The sequence below is a fragment of the Homarus americanus genome, unplaced genomic scaffold, assembly GCF_018991925.1.
Source record: "Homarus americanus isolate GMGI-L3 unplaced genomic scaffold, GMGI_Hamer_2.0 scaffold54443, whole genome shotgun sequence".
NCBI lineage: Eukaryota > Metazoa > Arthropoda > Malacostraca > Decapoda > Nephropidae > Homarus > Homarus americanus.
In genome coordinates, this window is record NW_024750852.1 from 5,073,318 (window position 1) to 5,095,940 (window position 22,623).

The window sequence follows — 22,623 nt, forward strand, 5'->3', positions numbered from 1 at the left end:
ATATAGGGAAGTTTATCGAGTCAAATCATACAATAAGTAATAATCGAACTTAACTTGTAACCTATAAAATCATCATATAATAAATAACATTAATCTACAATATGAAAGCAAGTAGCCAAGATCTGCATATGGCAATGGACAGAGAGACACGGAGTACAGTTGCTACCAACCATCGTTTCCAACCTCAACCCACCTATCCCTGCACGCACGGTGGCAGGAAATTTTAAAATTAATTTTCTTTCAAACGCGGTTAAGGCGTGTATGATGTGGTTAAATAATAGTATCTGTTGTATGTACTGTATTGTATTTACATGCACAAAATATGTTTTCCCCTAAAAACTTTAAAATGTCTGGTTCAATAAATATATGAAGTGTACTGAAATTGTTTTTTCCCCTAACAAAATCCTTGTAAAATAATGATGCATCTCGTGCGGCAGTGCATTTCTTATGCCTGCAAATATGGTACATTGGTTCATCTTTGGAAATATAATGGCAACACCGAGACCATATTTTCATTCAGACAGAAGTAACAAAGCATCATTTTCCTGATCTTCTCAGTATCTCTCTCTCTTGACTTTAACTTCATCTGCATTCATGTTTCTCACTTTACACACTTCACCCTCTGTTACTGAGACACAGTTAACAAAGACTTCCAATAAGTTTCACTTCATCTCCTAATTACTACAACTTATGACTGACCAATTCTTCCTCTTCCACATCTTTATTTGAAAACCTACAAGTGACCAATTTTCCTCCACATTTAATTTACTGGTACTCCTCAAGCACACAACCTAGCCTATGATCTGTCTCCCTTCTGTTCATGCTTTCAGCTATCATTATCACACCATCTAATTACAATATAAATGTCAACTCACCCACTCTTGCCAACTCATTTATTCTCATTCAGATTTACCATATATATCTATTATTCTTAGCAATATACCTTCCCACAATTGTTCCCACTACTTCACACTTTCATAATCAATATTCCACAAATAAAAACAAAACCTGAGAAATGCCAGATGATTAATAAGCATGAGGCGACAGGACATGATTGTATGAAAACAAATGCCATAAACATTTTTATTTTTTATAATGACAATTCTTGAAATATATAAAATATGAAATACACATTCACATGATGATTACACATTCACATGATGGCCACACAATAAAAATGGCAAATAAAAAGAAAGAAAATCACATGGAGATGTACGAAATGCATTATCGCAGAAATATCACAGGCTTTATAAACAAATAAGACAGATTGACAATTGGTAACAAGAACATTATAGTTACACAGAAAAGATGATGTGTTCTGGGACTTATTTCTTCCCCCAAAATTACTCTCCTTCATTAAGTATTCATTTTCAAAAAAAAAATATATTTTCGTTGCATTTTCATTCATTTGTAAACATCTTGTATCATTCAAAATAACTGCATTAGCTCTCAGAGTAAAAGTAATCATCAGCAATATAAATTTTTTGTAAAATTTCACAAATTTACAGTGTACAGTACATCAGTACAGTGGTATCTGGATTAGTTGATAAATTCACATTTCATGGAAGACTTCTTCATAACCGTTAGTTGAGTAATGTCTGCCTCTGGCCTCCATCTTGGAAGGCTCAATTCACGAAGAGACTGTGAATGGCTCGATGACTGGATCCTTAACTGGCACTCTTCATCACAGGTTCATGGCATCGGAGATTCCCTCGCCGCAACATACACAATAATTAACTTTTTGTAACAACAGGTACAGGACTAGCTCATCAATGTAAATGTCTCTTGAATAACTGGTGCTCATGAGAGAGCACCACTACTTCATATCCAAAGCTACTAACACTGATCTTCATATTTTGACTACAACAGCCAACTCCAAAATTCCTGAAGATGAAACATATTGGAAGCAGAGCTTCTGGTTGTTAGACCCTTTCCCCGGTGTGATGTTGATCTTGTTGCAGCTGACGTTGTTAAACCCACAGCTGAGGACCCTTGACTGTTGGTGTGTGGTGCTCTTCTTCAGTGTCGGAGCCCTGGTACGCCTCATTTATCGATGCCTACAAATCCAGTTTATACCCTTCAGTCCAGTGTGCTATGTTCTATACACGAGTCCCATCACCAAGTTAGCAGCCCGGGTTAATGTTTTGTGCGCAAGTGTTAAGCCTCTGAAATACCACAACTGGTCTACGTTCATGCCAGAGTCAGATGAGAGTGCTGTTTAGTCAAGTTAACACCGATTCCAGCGAAAGAATATGTTTTATAGACAAGTAATACAAATGACCACCACCAGATTTTAAAGAAGATTTTCAAAGGTTGCCTTGCAATATGGTAAAAATATATTCATGCATTTGTATTGCCATAAAGTATCCAGTAGGAAGATTTCCATAAACAGTACCTTTATTTACGCCAATCATAATACATTACAAGAAATATCAAGAGCATAGTAATGACGTACAGTAGAAACTGAAACATTTAACTCTACTTACCTTTACAATTCAATGGACATTATGCTACAAATGTACAGTTTGAGAATTTATTGTCTACTGTATATATTTACATATTTACAATAACTATATTACAAAATATACCTGTAATTCATCTAAGTAACACACAAAGCAAGTACCTGTACAGCACAACCATGCAAGCATGCACTAAAATACTCATGTTCAAGTACATTTTAATTTTCATTTGAGGGACTTTTGAACTTCAAAACTGATAAAAACAATACATTCTCAAATAGACTAATGCAAACAACTACTGTATACAGTGAAGTTCAGAAGTGACTCAAAACAATGAAATATGTCACACGAGTTAAACCAGGAGACACTGTTTCATACAAAAACACACTGTGTAAACTAGCGTACAGTATTACAGTCAATTAAGAAACAGCGTTGGAGGTAAGCTATTATAATTTTTTGCAAGGTTATGAAATTAAGTGCAAAGTTACTCAAGTAAGTCTGTCTTCTTGAAACCAACAGTAATACGATTAAAATTAGGAACTTATTACCCTTTACATGAAAGTGACTTTATTGGAAAAAAATAAATAAAAGAGGAAAAGCAAATACTGATGACAGGATCAGGAGAATAAACAAATTGAGGAAAAAAGGCAGAGTAAGGAATGGAGTGGGGATGAGGTTGGGAATGAGGTGAGGTATGGAATGAGGGTGTGGTATGGAGTGGGGATGAGGTATGAGGAAAATGTAGCAAATAGACACAAGTAAAAAATAAAATATAAAACAGGACTGAAAAGAGACATAATGAAGAATGAATAAAACCAAGGCAAGAAATAAACACAAAGAGAAGAGCACTGTACAATAGAAAGCAAATAAAGAGAGAGTATAATATATATATATATATATATATATATATATATATATATATATATATATATATATATATATATATATATATATATATATATATATATATATATATATATATATATATATGGGGGATGATAAGTGTAAAGGAAACTGTAAAAGTGAAAGGGAAGTAAGGAAAATGTGAGAAACAAAAGAAGAGATAGGGAGAGAATGAGATATACAGGGAGATATGAAAACACATACCAGAGTAAGAATACAAGAGTAAGGAGATGATAAGAGTAAGTGAAAGAGTCAGAGATAGTGTGGCTGAACATTTTAAATAAAAGATTGAAATACATAATATAAATAAATATTTAGCATAAAATTGAACAAAGAGCTTTCTATCACCAACAGCTGCTTTACTTTTTTCTACAGACTAACAGAAAAAAATACCACAAAAACTAATTAAGTTATTTTAGTACACAAAAGGTCCATAAACAGTGCTCTACTCCAAGTATGTTCATCTACTGTACTTTAGAGATGACTGACTCAAAAAATGAAGGTGTATAAATTAGGGATGCACCGGAACTTAGTTCCAGCTGGTTACTTCCGGCCAGAACCTCGATTTTTATGAAGTTCAAGTTCCGACCAAAATTTCGGTAAAATAACCGGCCGGAATCGGAACTTTTTAGAAAAGTACTGATTATTATTTCATAAATTAAAATTTAATTAACTGATAATGCTTCTTATTTCTAATGGATAATGCAGCATAAAAAAGTCCTGAATGGTTAATGAACATTGATGTATGTGTAGCAAAACAATTATTACATCTTAAATCATATTTACTGTACTCTCATGTACAGTACAAGACACTGAGTGTGGGGCAGTTGGCTGAGCTGACTGAGTGTTAAACCAGACAGGTACTGGATGCATAATTCTGATGGCCCTGTGTCCTGACACAAATATGACGTCAAGGACTAAGGACATACCACAGAACCAGTTGCAGTTATTTACTGTAAGTTTCTTTACAAACTGTCTGTTCTGTTGTGTATTTATAAATAAGGAGAACTAATATTTCAAACTTAATATAAACATGCAGTGAAGAGATCATTAATACAAGGTTGCATGTTATCTAGCAAGTATGTGTGATTCACTTTTGAACAACACTGTATCCCTGTTCAGGAGCCACTGCATTAAGTCAACAATAAATAACCTAAGCCTTCATATTTGTAGGTTGAGTTTGACAAATGCCTTTAAGAATTTAACATAGAACAATACTGTAATATTATACAGTACTAGGATTTCTGAATATCATGTACAGAGGTGTACTTAAAACAACTTGAACAAAATTTTAATAGCTATAACAGCCTAAGTTCCGGTTCCGGCTGGAACATTTTAAAGTTCCGACACATTCCGCTTCTGGCCGGAACTTGATATTATGAATCCAGTGCATCCTTATTATTGTATAAATAACATGAGTGTATAGGAGCTGCTCCACTGTCAGGCATTTTAACTTACATTGCCATATGGCATAAAATACTGTACTGAATAACATTCTATAAGATTAACTAATAAATACCCGGTAACAAAATAAATTATACAAAATTAATGCTAGTAGGAAAACCATTTTAAGTAACAATAAATAAATTTCAATTAATATCACAGATGAATTTTTGTTTGTTTAACCTTTGGGTAACCCTTAGTTAATATAGAAATGCATCACCATGCAATGATACAATATCCCTGAAATCATCTTGACTTTCCAGTTTATCTGGAGCAGCTCCTAGCATAATTGCATCTATTTTCTCAGATTGACCTGGAGAAAAAAAGCATTGCAAACATCGTCTGGAGCCTGAATTGTTGCAGTAGCAGTCGAGAGAGGGAGACATTATGTCGACGTTACGTACCTGCTTGGCTAGTAGGTTTTGCTTGGTCAGTTTACGCACTGTACTGTGGGAATCTTCGCGATCCTTGTTACTGCTGTGGGTGGAAGACGCCCGACTTGATCCTACAGAGAGGTCATGTTGGGTCAGAAAAAGTCCTCAAAAGTCAAGCTAGTGATTTAAGTCATTAATTAATTTTAAAAATTCAGGCTTTAGTTAGTGGTGACTAAAGTAATCAGTATTAAGATAAATTAGTTGAGGTTATGCCAGAATTTTCCCTTCATCAGAGTCATTATGACATCCTCATATAACAGTCTTAAAGTCAGGTGTCTTGTGTCTTTACAGTTTTAAATCAACTGAAAATTTTAAAAAATCTAAACCAAAACTCATTATATTGAGATTAAAGCTGAAACCATGTGACCCATAAAAATTGCAATGCCTGAAAAAGATGACATGATTGCAGCAATTACATAAAAATCCAAGCCACAATTTTTAATTTATCAATTATTATCTTATTTAATTAAATGAAATGACAAATAAAATCAGCTTTGCATGGTTAATAATTTACAATAATCTTTTAGGATGGTTAGCTCAGCAAGTAACAAGCCAAGAACACCAAGACCGTGCAACAAAGAAGTGCAAAGTGAAAAGTTAACAGGGCATGGAAAGAGAAGGAAGCATTGAGGTCCCTTTATTTTACAATTACTGTACAGATAACAGGAAAACTACAGAAACTGGGGATAAGAATAAAACATATAAAAGTAGGAAAATTTAAATTACATTAAAGAGAAGATAGTCCTATCTACAGAAATATCTACATTAAGTGCAGACTAGAAAACACTGGAGGTATCACTACAAATATTTTAAATCTAGGACATAATGTAGCCAAGGCGTAGGATACTAAAGTAATTATTTGGACTGCATAATACTTTCGGTTTATTATTAGATCACCGAGCTAATGATGCATGATTACAAAGGTGATGAGGTTTACAAATAGAGTACTGTACAAAATGGAGGTTTGGCTCATACACAAAGCAATAAAAAGTTTATATATGTACATTCTCATTATAACTAAACACACCTCTGTATATGAGAGAATGTTATTAGGCAATTAGTTTTCAAAAGCAGTGATTACATGGCAAAATATATATATAAATATATATATATATATATTTATATATATATATATATATATATATATATATATATATATATATATATATATATATATATATATATATATATATATATATATATATATATATATATATATATATATATACCCTGCATATATATATTGCATTAAATTACAGAAGAAAACAAAGCATACTATTTTCAGTTAATTACAGGTTTAAAGATCTTTTTTAAGTTGATCATGACTATTGCTCGAGATACTACAAACTAGTTCAGTTTTGATCACCATTTTATCTATCATAGTGTTGTGTGTGAAAGTGATATTGTATTTTATGTTTATGATATTTACATCAGTGACCAACATTATTCCTAATTTAACTTGTAATTTTTTATCAAGGTTTATGTAATTTGCTATTACTATAAAGAAGAGAAGCAACTCTGAGGTATGAAGCTGTCTTCCTCTTTTGGGCTGCTGGTGAAATTTATATAAGCATCTACTACATCACTAAACCTCAAGTTGGATATAATCTTCAAACTAAATGAAGGAAATATTAGTCAAGGTACACTCGCATGTCAGCCATAACTGACAAATGTAAAGCGAGATAAACGACGAGGAAAAGCACCCTTTGTGGAAGACACACCATGGCACAAATATCAAACATTTTACAATAATAATAATTAGAAGAAAACATATGATTGTTGCAACTTTTGTCTTGCTTGATATTTTACAAACAACCCCCAAGAGATTTTGTTACTCCTGATTATTTAACTGATCATGACAGCAGAACTTCTAGCTGTCCTTGCTTCCATGCTGTGAAAACCCTGATTTTATTAATGAAGAATAAACAAATAGAATATAGGCCACAAAGTTAAAATGGATCTTTAAGGTAACACTAATCATATGGCCACAGTGTGAATGATTGCTTCAAAACAAAACCCATGAACAATGTCAATAACTATTGATTAGGGAAAAACCTTTCTTAATAGAAGGAAGGATGACTGTGGATACTTTAAGTGACAAGAACACAAGGAACTAAATCACACAAAGACTGGCTGGAGAGATTATATGTGTCTGATATTAGTTTTGGGTTTATAATGAATCTTCTATGGCATTTTAAAATTAAAGACCATGCTAAAAACCATTTAACTGGCTAGTAGCTAATTAACTGAAATGTGACAAAGAAAAACAAGTTGAAATTTCAATACCTGAAGGTTCCACACAACTAATAAGAAGAACACTGGCTATAAAACCAATGAATCAATTAGCAAGTCTTGTATTTCTATGTTAGCATATTGGTGGCCATGGATTCTACTGATGTAAACAGTGTGGTGTGAGGGCTGAACTCCCTGTTATTTATTTAGTCCATAATTATATCTGTAGGTCACATATTATTTCTTATATTTTTTACTGAAAAATTTATCCACTTTTAAGTGAAAGCTGGTGGTAAGTCATGATCAAGACAGCAATGAAGAAGAAAAATCTGAACAACACTAATCTCCATACAAGTGCAAAATGAATAATGTTAGAGTTTGATGCATCCCAAGCAAGCTATAAGCAAACATCATAATATGACTACACTTGCCACTGCTTTAATATTTGAGAAAGGGTTCGATGACAGCAAAATAGGAAAGCCAAGTGAAGTTCCTTTATAAAGACCCATGCTTACATCTAATTAAGATAGATTCGAAGAACAACTTGTGTTGGCTTTTTTTTATTTAGAGTACAGTATAGTGATGGAAAATGAGAAACCATAGCCAAGCATCTAGAAACCTCTGAATCATAAATGTTATAAGTCTGTTGGCATAACATTTTTCATACTGAGGTTAATATATTTTAATCAGGAATCTAACTTTTGCCCTGTGGAGATAACCCTCAATCTCAGAAATGTTGATATACGTACTGTACATAAACAGTACCATACTTGATAAACTTTGTTAAGTGCAACAGTAATGCCCATTTTTTATCATCTACGACTCAACAGTATGGTTTTACAGTACAAATATGTCTTCAACAAAGCTAATGTATAATTTTCATAGTAATTGGTGTAAAGCAACTACAACTAATTAAAAATAATGCTGTACTGACTGTATCTTAGATTTGCTTATTTTCCACATGTCTATGCTGCTATGGGGTTATGGAGCTGAGTAACAATTTAAAGATAAGAGAAAAGGAAATGTTATTTTTCAACTCCATTCCAAGCTTAGGTAAAATCCCCAAGGACTTAAGCCATGATATAGAACTTACTGCTTAAAGCACAGGAAGCAGCAGGTTTCCAAAACTTATAGATGTGTTTGGAAGTTTATTGAGAGAAGAAATTTTATGGAAAATTTGGATGATAAGAAACACTGCACTGACTTTTGGATGACAGGGTGCTACATAAAAAACTAAAGCATCTTAATGAGCTCATATTACTGCATAAAACTTCCTCCATGTCTATTATGAAGTAGAATATATATTAAAGAGAGCTGAATATAACAATAACAGAATAGCACACAAACATAAAGTAAGACAAATAATTATAGTGTATGTACATATGACACAACAAGAGACAGATGTGGTTAGGAACACACATTGAAAACAAAGCACTCACACACAGGGAATCTTGGTAGCTCATATTAGAAAAATAAATCTACCCAATAGTGCAAATGGTGCCATTTAAGGACTACAGTGGTGAAGGCACTAGCCTAAAGTTATCTTGGTAATATTACCCCGTCGCATTAGAGACCCTTCCATGCTGCTGGCCAGACTACTTGGTTCTGCGCTGTCATCCAGCATATCTTCAGGAACATGACTACCACACTGCTGCATCTGGGGATCTGCAAATCTCACATTTTTACTGATGAAATCCTCATCAGCTTCCCGGTCCCGGAGTCCAAGTACCAGCATACGGAACAATTCCCAGTCACCAAAGTTCATGTTCAACACCTGTGAATGTATAGTATGTGCAAAATACAATAACACAAGTATATTATCAAACCAAGAATCACAGCCAACCCACACAAGTGTGGAAAGTGCCTGTAAAACAGGGATGATGATGAAGAAGACTATGGTAAATGAAAAATTCAAGAACTGTGAAAGCTGTATTTGATATAAAAAAAAGAGTAAGAAAAGGGTCAAAGTGTTTACATACACATTATATCATATCAGAATTAAATTATAACCAGAAAAATGTATCAGGCACAAAATCAAAATTTCTTTACATACCTTCTTAAGATCATCTAAATCACAGTGTAAAAGGACTTTGCCATTAATATTGTGTTCAACAAAGCGATCCTTGTAATTTGATATCATGGTTGCTGATACACCTTCCACTTTACTGAAGATATCAAACAAGCTCTCAATGGTTAATGTTGACAGCTTTTTATCAGCTGCCTCAGGCTGCAAAGATAAACAGTACAGTCACAAATATATACTAATATGGCAAAGTTTATAACTATTCAGTTAAGTCATACATACTGTGAGAATGGGTGCTTTTAGTGTCAAGGATAAAACAAGCCATCTTAAGATAACATAAAGACTTCTTCAACACCGCTATGACAAGTTCTCTGGAAACTATGAAACAGAAAACAAATCTAGACAATTTTTATACCAACTTTCAGGATCACTACTAACCGGCAAGCTTGTGTGACCAGAGGTGATAGCTGCGTTGACATTCATGGGGACAGTGTTGAAATCCACTGATGGAGCTGATTGTATAGAAGGCATGAAAGTTGGTCCATAGCCCCATAACATTGGATTCATTGGAGGCAAGCTGGCAGTTGAATTCTTTTGGTTACCTCTTAATGGCTGCTGCAACAAAAGACATGAAAGTGAGTTTTTGTGATATAGTCCAGAATGCGACGTCTAGCTATATACCTAGGTATGTTAATGCCTAGCAATAACTCGCCAGGCCAACATACAGGCAATTAAAACATCTAATAATTATTTAATACGTAATATATATATATATATATTTTTATATATATATATATATATATATATATATATATATATATATATATATATATATATATATATATATATATATATATATATATATATATATATATATATATATATATATATATATATATATATATATATATATATATATATATATATATATATATATATATATATATATATATATATATATATATATATATATATATATATATATATATATATATATATATATATATATATATATATATATATATATATATATATATATATATATATATATATATATATATATATATATATATATATATATATATATATAAAATATTGCATAGGAATGAAATAAGATCCTGGCTGAACAAATGCACTTTAAATATATAAATATGTGGATATATTTTATTTAGAAAATCATTGTAAATATCCTTTAACCTTTTTAATGTGATAAAGATGAAGAACTGAAAAATATACATAGGGTGCAGGAGTCCACGGAAAATCCAAGGGTGAAAGTACACTGAGAATGTATGGACATACAATAAATGAACAATTGGTAATAAGAAGTTTTATGACAGCCAAATGGTGAATTGGTGAGGGAGAAGCAGCCTTGCCAAGATGGGGCACAGTATACTGTACAGTACAGTAATATATTAATGAATTGTTAAGATTAATGAGTGAATATTTCACCAGCGTACACCAGTGGAGTAACAAGATATTTTATACAATGAAAATTGATAAACAAGAGAAGGTGGATCTATAACAGACAAAGATACTTCATCAACTAAATCAAGATGCAAGAAAGATCTTGGAGTTTATGTTGATTCTAAACTGAAGTTCTTGAATCATTGTAAGAGGAAGGTAAACCTTGCTAATAAGGCTTTTCAAAAGTATAGTACTCCAGGTACACCACCGATTTTCCGGCAACCTTGGTTCCAAAGCCTTACCGGATTATCCGTTTTGCCGGACCAACCGAGGTCAGGTAATAATAATGCAACAATACACCTCTGGCCCACTAATTATACACCTCCTGTATCTCTAAAGAACCATGGACTGCTAGAAATTTAAATTAAACTATGTGATGTTTATACTCAAATTAATTCCTCTATAACAAGGATTCCAGCAATGTAATTTATATTGTGCTAAGTCTAGTCTGTGAAAATGACAGATGTAAAAAAATGAAAATGAAGAATCTGCATTGAGCATAATGAAACAGATGTGATGTGTTCGGGTAATGAGTCTATAATTCCTGTTTCACTCAATAAATTTTGAAGATAAATCTATTTATTCTGAATACAATAAATCCCCGACATAACAGACTAATTTGCGGAAGGCCGATCCGTTAAAGATGAAAGTCCATTATATCTGGATCCGGATTAATAACAGATTCGATCCATTATATACCAACATAGTCCCAAGTGACTGTGATCATTTTACCGTGCTTGAGAGGCGGTTCACATGCAAGGTTAAGCCCTAAGCACGGTTGGGTCCCCCCTCCCGCCCCAGGAGAAAAAATTTATATAAAGAGCTTCTAACGCATCTATATGCGATGGCTGTGTATCACCACCACTCTCATTTTATTCCTGCTTGTTTAGTGGCGAACTATAATGCAGTACCTTTCATGCATAAAACTCAATAAATATCGGTCTGTCAGGGGTGTGGAGTGGTGGACTTGGTTCTTGTGAGCTGAGCTGTGTGGCACTTGAGACACTTGGAATTTTGGTATTACAAATAGAATATTTTGTGTGGCAACCAAGGCATGGTAACTGAGTACAGTATGTTTGTTGACTGGAATAATAAGGGACAATCTGAACAGAAAATGAACGAATAATCAAACACAAAAATTTGGAAATTGTCGGATACTGTACCGTAATATCAAAATACTCCGAACTGGGTTACTTTGGATTTTTTGGTAATTTGTGTAATCGAGTCCATAAATTTTTTACCATAATGGACTTAAGAGTCCATTATGATCTGAGTCTGTAATATAAGAACCTAGTCCGAACAGGTCACAGGATCCATTAAAACTGACGTCTGTTACAGACGGTGTCCGTTATATGTATCGGGGGTTTACTGTTTACTGTACTGCAGAGTATAATTCTCATTTAAGTTAAACAGTAATTATGAGATCATTTAACTAGTGCAAAATAAAGTACAAAACTATAAATTTTTCACAATATACAGTAATAATTAAATTCCTACTTAACAAAGCCATAACAGTAGCCATACCAATCTTCTTGCAGTGGAGGATGATTTACTCTGAGCATCATACGGTTGGAACGTCCAGGGGTTGGGTGTGTGTGCAGTAAATTGTGGGCCATTGTCGTCAAACTGTGGCTGATCTTCTTTGATTACCTGGAGAATAGAGATAAAGGTACATCAGCCACTAATACATACATCAATGCCATCATTGGTAATCTGTACTAATAGAGCTAAGTGTATAAAGAAAGTACTATACTGCAATGACTGTGTCTCTATTGTACAAATATTTAACCTGATAGAGTGCAGGACTGTAAAAAGATAGTCTTATGATATAATGTGCCACCATTACTGAAGAAACTAACTAAAAAATAAACAGTAACCCGCATCCATAATCCATACACACATATACACACATGCAAAAACAGTAGCACTCACACACATTTACACATAAACTGCACAATACTATGAGAAGATATATTCTCAAAATGTAAATATTTTAGTAAACAGAAGGAGAGGAACTTAAAGTAATACTAGTACTCTCATCCTCTCAACATTACCTTTCTAATGAAGGGGTCCAGGTTTATGGTGAAGGGAAGGAACACTTTGAGGTCTGAGATGTGTAAAGAGCTTTTGTGCATTGATAAGAAAATTTCAAACTTCTTCTCTTCTTTGTCCATTTCTAATAGAGGCTCTATGTCTTTTGATACTGGCACCTGACTCTTGATTCTGTTAGAGAAAAAAAAAAGACAAATATAATTAGCAAACACTGACCTGATTCCACTGAAAGGATAGAAACTTTACAGTAAATATGAAAACAAAGCATTTACTGTATACTGTACGTATATTAAAGAAAAATAATTCACTCTTCAAAGAACAAAGAAGGTTCCTCTTATCAATTTCTTGAAATATTCTATGTAATGATAAATGGAATAATAACTGATCTATTTTAGCTAAACAGTTACTAAATGTGGGGCAACATCATTAACCTGGGGAGCCCTCACAGGTCTTTGTGGGGATTTTATGTTTATGATCAATCCTTTTAAGTTCAGAATACAGCTGAAGATACAAGAGGACTAAAAAACTTCATAATAACTGTGCATACTTTTCAAAGAGATCTTTCAAAGAGGTTTTATCTTCCAATGTATCTTCATTGGCTTCATAGTAGAGGATAAGCCAGGAAGCACGGTAAGGCCACTGTTCTGTGATGTTGATCCACGACGCTAAATGGTACCAATTGAAGTCTATGTGGAATGCTTTTAATAATCTGTTGGAGGAAACAGAGCAAAAGTTGTAAGAGAAATACGGTACATGTACTCATTACATACAATAATAATTTAAATAATACAGGGTACACATAAGTAAGAAAACAAAACTTTATACATCTTGAAGCAGACACTAATTGATGCCTTTCTTTAATTTCAGGTTCTCTCCTTACACATCCATAACCTCATCCTACACACAGCCAAAGGCATCACTGTTTGAACTTTCTTCAGTAGTTAATTAGGTAGGCAGACCCTTAAAGAGTTACAATAGTCAACCAGACACAAAATAAGTTAATGTAGTAGTTTCATAAGACACTGTCTATCCAAAAACTGTGTACTGTTACTGAAAGTTGCAACTCTTAACTTCTGAATTTAAATGCTCTTTAAAATTCTGTTTCAAGTCAACGTACACTCCAAGATTATGAACATAATTGACAGGACTGAGTTGTACTTCCCCCAAGGTTTACAGTAATCATTTACTTGCACTTACTCATATGAATTATTCTGGTACTGTACATGATATACATAAAAGTGCAAATGTATGTGTGGATAAGTAAAAGCATGTATAGTACGTATAGGGAAGAGACAAAAAATATAATAAATGTGTACAAATCTCACAAAGCTAATCATTCACAACAAAAATAAAATATTCCAGTATGGATCTGTTTAGGGATAAAATAAAGATTCTACAACATAGATGTATGGTGAACTAAAGAAGATTCCCTTAAACAGACATTGTAATAATGTGGGAGCTAGTTCTATAGAGAGACAATACACTGCATAAAACAATGAAAGTAGTAAAACTGAAGTGCTATACAGTATATGTGCTTACCTTCCAGTGATATATACAACATTCATTAATCTTCTCATTGAGCGAGGATTGATGTCACTAAAATAGTCATCTGTCAATAAAACCTGAAAGAGAGAGTGTATCAGGCACTTTATTATAATACTGCTCATCCCAAGATTTTTTTTTAATGACAAACTATTACAGTATACCTAACCTATACCTATATATGATATATGAAATAATAAATGTTTAAATAGCTATGATTTTTCTTTCATTAGCAGTTCTGTTAAAAAAAAAAATACAGTATGGTATATAAAATTTAATGAAATTTTGTTCCATAGATTTCTTCTCTCCTCACTTTTTCTTACTCTAATCTATTGAGGAAGACCACATGATTATTGGGATTTCCCTTCCCTTACAGCAATCCATGAGAAAAATATGAGCACAGTAGTTGTTTTTTAAAGTAATAAATTACCAATGGTTATCTACCTTGGTGAGGTCTTGTGCTCCTCCGACACGGTTCAAATTAGATCCTATGCTGGAGGCGATGGAATCAGAGGGCTTGAGAGTCCTACGGCTGCTTTTGCTGTTGTTGCGTCTCAGGTTCTGAGATGAACTCAGACCACTTTCAGAAGACATTCGACGGTTTGCAGGAATCTGTCAAGAGAGCAAAATTAACTAAACCTAACTGTTTGTAATATGAAAGGCTGCAGTCTTGGGAAAGAAATATACATACGGTATACTGTACGGTATTTATATCCAAAATTGAATTATACTACAGGTACTAGCATTATGCTAATTATAGTGGAAGACTTAGTTTGAAATGTTAGCAAAGAGCAATTATTTGTTGAGTGTCATTATTGGTAGTGTAATCTACTATCAACTAACCATTCACGCAGGCAATGACAACAAGCAAAGTACTGTAGTTGCATAATAATCATACCCAGGAGGTGAATATTACTAAGACCTGACCCAGCTAGTGTTGTCTATGTTACTGTATAAGCTTTCTAAAGTAGAAATGTTGGAATTAAACAAAACTGTGTAGTGATCCATAGTGAATAATAATAAAATGTTAATGTATGACGGAGCAAAGCAAAAGATGTGAAGTTTTAGTTTAAAGGAGCAGAAATAAATACTGTAATGTATAGAGTAAATAGATGAAGGCAGATATCTCTATAGTTTCTTCAGTACTGCACTGTTTATGTAAAAGTAAGCATGTAGAGTTCTAAGAAAATCTTTAATACAGTATGTATAAAAGAATAAGAATAAAGTACAGTACATATATGCTTTACACAGAAGAACAAAAAATATTAATAAAAGTGAACATCAAAGGAAGTATGAGTAATGAAGCTTGAATAAATAAATTGTAAATACTAATCAATATTTACACCAACTCAGCAAGACAATACAGGCACAAAAAGCAGTAGCATCAATTGGTTATACAGCTGTTAAAACATTCAGGACACCACAATCTTTGAACAGTACTGCTTATTTTACTACAAGACAACGACACCCAGCCATAGGATGCTTCCTCTATTACTTGCCCAGTTAACACATCTGATACACAAACTTGGGAAGAAAGGGAGCTACTGTACTGTATAATAAAGCTTCATCATATTAGAGGATTTAGAAGAAAGTTAAGTGATACCAACAAGATATCTGAGAAACAGGAAGGCAAAGAGAGCATAGAAAACTTTGATGATAGTGTTAAAATGGTGACAAACGTCTACTGACTGTAAGAAGTGTAAAATATTCTTGATCTGGCCAAAAAATTCCTCTCATAATTAAGAAATTATGAGAAAATAAACCTCTAATATGAAACTTATATTCTTAACACACAAACAGAAAGCTTTATATAAAAAAAAAAAAAAAAATATATATATATATATATATATATATATATATATATATATATATATATATATATATATATATATATATATATATATATATATATATATATATATATATATATATATATATATATATATATATATATATAAATACTGTATACTGTATATGAGGACAGATCAAGAGGCACAGAAGAGACAAACAAGAGCTACACAGTGAAAGGTCCATCTTTGAAAACATGCAGTAGAACATAAGTCTAAGGTCATCACCACCCACATTTAACTTACTCTCCAATCTATTTTGTCTTTTTTTTATATCAATACTGATCCCTGAGCTTTGATATTTAATAATGGAATACTAAAAATACCCCTGTGTTCAGTACATTTTAATACTGGAGTCAACAAAATATTTGTGTATCACTTTACATGATACTGAAATTTTTTGCAATAATCTATTGGCCTTTATGAGACATAGGTGTCCAAAAGAACTTTCCAAGCAAAAAATAAATACAACATAAGTTTGGCAAACATTAGCAGGAGCTGTCAAAGATAGACCTAAAGGTTAAGTAACACATATGGAAACCAGCATATCAGCACTGGCCAATGTACTCAAACATCTCACAACATCATAGGCACACTTACTATACAGTAATATGAAGAACAAAAACAGAATATCATTAGGGTATGTAGCTACTGGAATATATATGAGTTCATTGAACAACAGTGCTACAAGCAATTGAGAAATAAAAATACCGTACTTGCAGTGCATACTACCAAAACAATACAAATGGTTAAAATATAAAGGATAGACATAGAAGAAAACTAAACATACAAACAAAGACATAACAATAAATGGGAAATTGACAAAGAGGTCCACATGGGTGAGACACAAAAAAGAGACCTTCCCTGGACGGCACAGAGGTGAGGTACACACACCAACATGGAGGGGTAATGGGGATACTTACAGTGAAATTGCATCCGCTTTCAGTTGATAAACACCGATTTAATGGTATCTGAAGGGATCAAGGGTTTTAAACAAATTCATAAGGGGACACAATACACAAGTCACAAAAACATGAATAAATCAGAGAAAAATTAACACAAAACAAGTGGTCAAGATACACAAATCCTCAAAGCAGCATACTGTATACAGGTAAGGGTGGGCCTAAAATGATCAGGAATGTGTTCTTCCACCAGCTATAGGTCACTTGGTCATTAAAATTACTGTAACTAATTGTTTTTGGTTCAAATAATAAGTACAGGTATTAAATCTAAAATTATTATCATTAAGTCTACAACTCCATGTTACACGTCTAATTGTAACTGTGCAACTGAAGTTACGATGTGTTCATCAATTATTGTCAGTCATCCTTTGAGTGTCAATTAAGAAGAATTTGTCAGCAATTCTTGTACCAATATAGGTACAGTACCAAATCTTCATCATCTGTGTATCATCAACTTGAATTACTTCTCCATAAAGTCTTAAAAGTGTCAACTAAGTCTGTGAGGCATTGCAGGACAAAGTAGATGCAGCAGCATTATACAGTAATACCTGTAATACTGACAAAGAGCATCAGTAATGAACTGATAGATATAGCAAGACTTACATAACAATATAAACCAAGCAGGAATCACATTAACAGTAACTACTCTACTTAGTAAAAACAAGAAAACAAACAAGTTCATCACAAGCACTTATATTCTACGAAGATTAATAATACGAATGGCTATTATTTTGCTTTTAGTAGATAGCTTACAACAAAGAGTAAAGTGTTCACTCTTCAGCCATAGTGCCATCCACAAGGATTAATACCAACAAATACTAAGTAAATTATTGTATGCGAATCAAATCAAAGAAAGTCAACAGGTAACTTACTTTATTTTGTTATTTTTCTTAGATACACTATAGGTACACTATATCCTATACAGTACTTATTAGAACATAAATGCAGTACCCACATTATAACAGTACTGTACTAAAGTTTTCATCAACTGGTAACAACATTATGTATAATAACTGAATGAGCATTAATAAACTTACCATTTGGTAGCACATCAGTTGGCCTCACTTAATCATTAAAGCACTGCTAAGAAAGAATATTTTCTTTGTAACTTTTCTTAAGGTTTTATTCACACTGCAGCCCACTTACACTAGTTGTCTTGTAAATATTCTTACCGTAACTCTCACACTAACCTTCAGAGATTACTGGACTCCATTTCCTCCTCTACTATCATTTTCACTTATTTTTTCACCTTCATCCTAAAATCTTACAATTCAAATTACAGTATATACAAAAGAGCTGAAATGGGTATTGTTTCATCTCAAAACTCTCAAAGTATTACTGTATTCTTAACCTGTAATTAGTACCATTCTTGTTCAAAATCATAATTATCTAAAATACCTAAACGTATTCACAACCTTTAATTTTTATACCATAGTACCATTCTCAAACATGCACTTAATAAAGCTTTCATCTGATAAAATAAATATATAAAGTAGTATAAGACAGACAAAAAATACTTACCCTTAATCACCAACATTCAGTCCCCTATTCTACAACTTACAGTACTGTATACAGAAACAGCAACAAATTCAATAGACCTGAACTACAAACAATCATACCAACCACAATTACACACACCTCCCTATATAAGCCAATTGCTAACTCTATGAAATTTCTAACTTATGGGAAAAGGAAGCCAATATAACTTACATGACTGATACCGCCCATGGCTGATGTTGTAGCAATGCTAACAGAATCTGTTTCCACTTCCAACCATGTGTTTTGTGAACGACCTCTCATTCTCTCTGCCGCCTGTGATATGAAGAAATAAAAATTTTAATTTAAGAAAAACTGTAAACTGTAATGTAATCTAAATATTGTACAGGTACAATATATTTTTGGGGTATATATACAGTACTGTACTATAAAGAATTACTGAAATTTATTTCTTCTTAGTTTGTAACGTTCAGTGTAAAAATAGGATGATAGCATCCTAATGCATGGAACAGTTATTGACCGGTATAGCAGCAACACTGGAATATAATAAACAATTGGTAATAAACAATTACATTATGTTCTTTATAAATTTTCACACATCACAATGTAAAGATAAATAATCTCTCTGTCTCTCACTTTCACACACACACACACACACACATGCACGCACACACACAAATGCAAGCATGCACTCATGTACACACACACACACACGCACATACACACACAAAAACTAACATACCTGTTGTGCTTGCTTCACTTTACGTAGTCCTGAATTTTGAAGGTAGAAGGGCAGGTGGACAATATTCCGGAGGTAATCATGACCACTAATGGATGACTCACTGAACACCCGGTGGACATGCAGCTCTATAGCCTGGTAAGGGAAATTGAGAAGTTTATTTTCAACCATGTCTCAACTGGACATTAATGGAGGCCACAACCCTTCTTCAATAATAAGACACTAATGCTCAGTAAATGCAACCAAGTCACTTAGTTTCTATGCCAAAGTGCACAATATTGATCACTAATATGGTGAGCTCCATTACCAAGGCCATAGTCATCCATCAATTTTGTCAAAGTAGAGTGCTAAAATATTCATAGTTAAATAATTTAACACTTATCAAAAGTTGAACAAAGTACTAATTATGATCTAATGCAGTATAACTTAATTTTAATGCCTTCTGGTAGAGAAAAAAGAATGGATGTCCTTATTAACCTTGATGTATGGCAGTCCACTCACATGACTTAAGAGTACAGAGATGTGCCAGTGAAGTGCTGTGATGGCCTCCATACTCACTTGCTCACAGCTTTTTTAGTGTATGCAGGAGTTAGTTTTTATAATTTGAGGTTATTCTATCTTCTTAATTAGGAACATACACTTACTCTGGTGGCATTAGCTTTTAACTTTAACCAAAATCAGTATTTAATGTTGGTGAGACAATAAATAGTAGTGCTATATGGATGACTGTAAATATATATATATATTTTTTTAATTAATAACTCTGATCATTAATGGTTCATTATTAGCTAACAAACAAGGACTGAAAAGAACAGCAACTACAAGGCTGAGATGGATTCACTGTCAGTGTGCAGGTAATGTGATGCAGACAAAGGGATAAAGTGCTATGAACTTCTATTTAGGAAAATTTCACCATCCAATATAAGGAAACTTTCAATGAAGCCAGGGAAGACATGCATTTGCCTATGGTTTTAATTACTGACACCCCTTAAATGTGCTGGACCTAGCTAACCACAGTTGCTGTATACTGGTGTAAATTAACACTTATACAATTCTATAAACAACTTGGGTCATAAAAAAACAAGACTTATTTATAAACTGCAGTACTGTATAGTAGAAACATCAAAAGCTTATACAGTTCAGTGGTTGGCTAGGATGTGGTTGAAAGAATGAACAACATCCCCAAAGGGATGGCAATGCTTCAATGCAGTTATATTCACTAAAGCCATGTCGTGCACGCCAATGTTTTAACCTGGTATTCTAGAGGCTAAATTCTAACTTGAATAGATCAAATGATCAGTTAAACCATAACTTAGAACTTATCTTTAGATTATCAAGAAGAAATTCCTGTTAAATAATCATGTAAATTTGACTATCATTAAAACTGTATTGTCCAAGATAAGATATTTTCATCTTTAAAACTCCATTTGAAAGATATCCAACAGCAATATGCAATTTTTTTTTAGTATACCTGCATTGTAGAATACTGCAGTATACCATAGAATATTATAACACAGGTATAATCTCTCTAGTTTTTAAACAATATTATACCAAACCCAGGAGATCTAGGTTCCCCTCAAGATAGGAACCCACAAAGGGACACAAACTAGGCCATAATTCTCTAAAATAAAAAGAGGGAATACGGATCATCAAAATTATCTGAATGGCCAAATTAAAACAGAACCATGTCTCAGATTGAAATTAGGTTAATCTGTTCTTGAGAATTTGCATTCACAATATAGATGGATGCATAGAATGAGAACATTTCCAGGTCCTTTCCATTATTTTGTGGAATAAAAAAGTACTATATGATTACGGATCCACAGGTATGGCTGGGATTCACTCATACTGTATTTAGCTCCTTGAGTACTGTGCCTGGTACAGTATATGGCTAACTGATATTACTAATTGCAGTGTTCTGAAAATTAATCATGTCTCCTGTGTAAATTTAGCCTCTTTAATACCACCTACAGTCTACCAATGTAATAACGAGCAGTTGTCATTCAAGCGCAAAATTTTCCTAATAAATTTATGAGGAGGAACTGAACTACAGGCCAAATTTCTACGACATATATACGGACATTCCTGGCAGAGGCGGAGGTCCCCACCACTATGTGTCTAGACAACAAGGGTAAGGTCCGCCAGTGACATTATATATACCATGGGTCTGTGATCCCTCTGTACCTTCTGCTGTCTCGAGGCTACCACGGCCTACAGGCAGCAATAGTGATAAATAAGCCTTGTATTAGGGCTTGTGGGGAAATTAGTCTTATTCTGTACTCTTAGACTATCAGAGATGGAAGAGAGTTGGAATATTTATCTTTCTCTCTACCTTGTGAGCCATTTCCTGTATCCAGAGCAGGGTGTGTCGTGCATAACACTTGCCCTATACTGTATATCAATGCTTATTTCTTTTAAATTGATATGCTAAGATTCACATCTTTACCATCAAATTAACTAATGAAATGTAAAGTTCAACATTAATACATTCTGTGAAGCTTACTTGCCTATAAAGATGGTGGTTAATATATTCAAAGAAGCTATGCTTATATACTGCTATATGTTTGTGAGCACATGTACAGCACTCAGAATCAGAAAGAGAACTAATTCCTTATTGATTCTTAAGGTACTGGGCAAAGTTTAGTGGTGAGCTGAGAGGAGGCAATCACCCACGTTATGAACCATCCACAATCAACGGTCACTAAAATAACACTGATCTCTCTGTTTTTATATTACTGTGGTGAACTGAGGAATGTTCATTTATTCAAAAGGGAAGGGAGTGCTGAGAATCAACTAACAATTATAACATATAATGTTATTTACAACACAGCACAGGTATTAACTTGAAAATTATTTCAAGAATATGATTCTTCAAAAATGTTACACACACAAAACTTCAGAAATGGCAGAAAAAATTATTTATTATGGTGTACAAATGAATTTCACACAGTTTTGCTAAGTATGCTGATATTAAATATGGTGATCTAAACAATTGACACTGTCATTTTAGCAACGCTAAGTTTAAC

At 33.2% G+C, this 22,623-nt stretch overlaps 1 protein-coding gene across 10 annotated transcripts in view; it reads right to left on the bottom strand.

Annotated features, from left to right (window-relative positions):
• The window catches only part of LOC121854378 (kinase D-interacting substrate of 220 kDa B-like), a 160,618-nt gene that overhangs the window by 30,533 nt on the left and 107,462 nt on the right, over window positions 1–22,623 (bottom strand). For 6 of the 10 annotated variants that reach the window (XM_042349012.1, XM_042349011.1, XM_042349016.1 and 3 more), the window contains 13 exons: window positions 21,758–21,808; window positions 19,601–19,732; window positions 19,072–19,173; window positions 17,323–17,370; window positions 14,997–15,164; window positions 14,550–14,632; window positions 13,558–13,719; window positions 13,013–13,181; window positions 12,483–12,608; window positions 9,933–10,109; window positions 9,525–9,698; window positions 9,029–9,245; window positions 5,210–5,310 (listed from right to left, as the gene is read on the bottom strand). In XM_042349012.1, the coding sequence (XP_042204946.1) occupies window positions 5,210–5,310; window positions 9,029–9,245; window positions 9,525–9,698; window positions 9,933–10,109; window positions 12,483–12,608; window positions 13,013–13,181; window positions 13,558–13,719; window positions 14,550–14,632; window positions 14,997–15,164; window positions 17,323–17,370; window positions 19,072–19,173; window positions 19,601–19,732; window positions 21,758–21,808 (1,710 nt within the window). Of the gene's footprint in view, window positions 1–1,076; window positions 2,058–5,209; window positions 5,311–9,028; window positions 9,246–9,524; window positions 9,699–9,932; window positions 10,110–12,482; window positions 12,609–13,012; window positions 13,182–13,557; window positions 13,720–14,549; window positions 14,633–14,996; window positions 15,165–17,322; window positions 17,371–19,071; window positions 19,174–19,600; window positions 19,733–21,757; window positions 21,809–22,623 lie in introns of those variants that run through there. The other 4 variants (XM_042349017.1, XM_042349013.1, XM_042349015.1 and 1 more) reach the window with 4 other exon arrangements.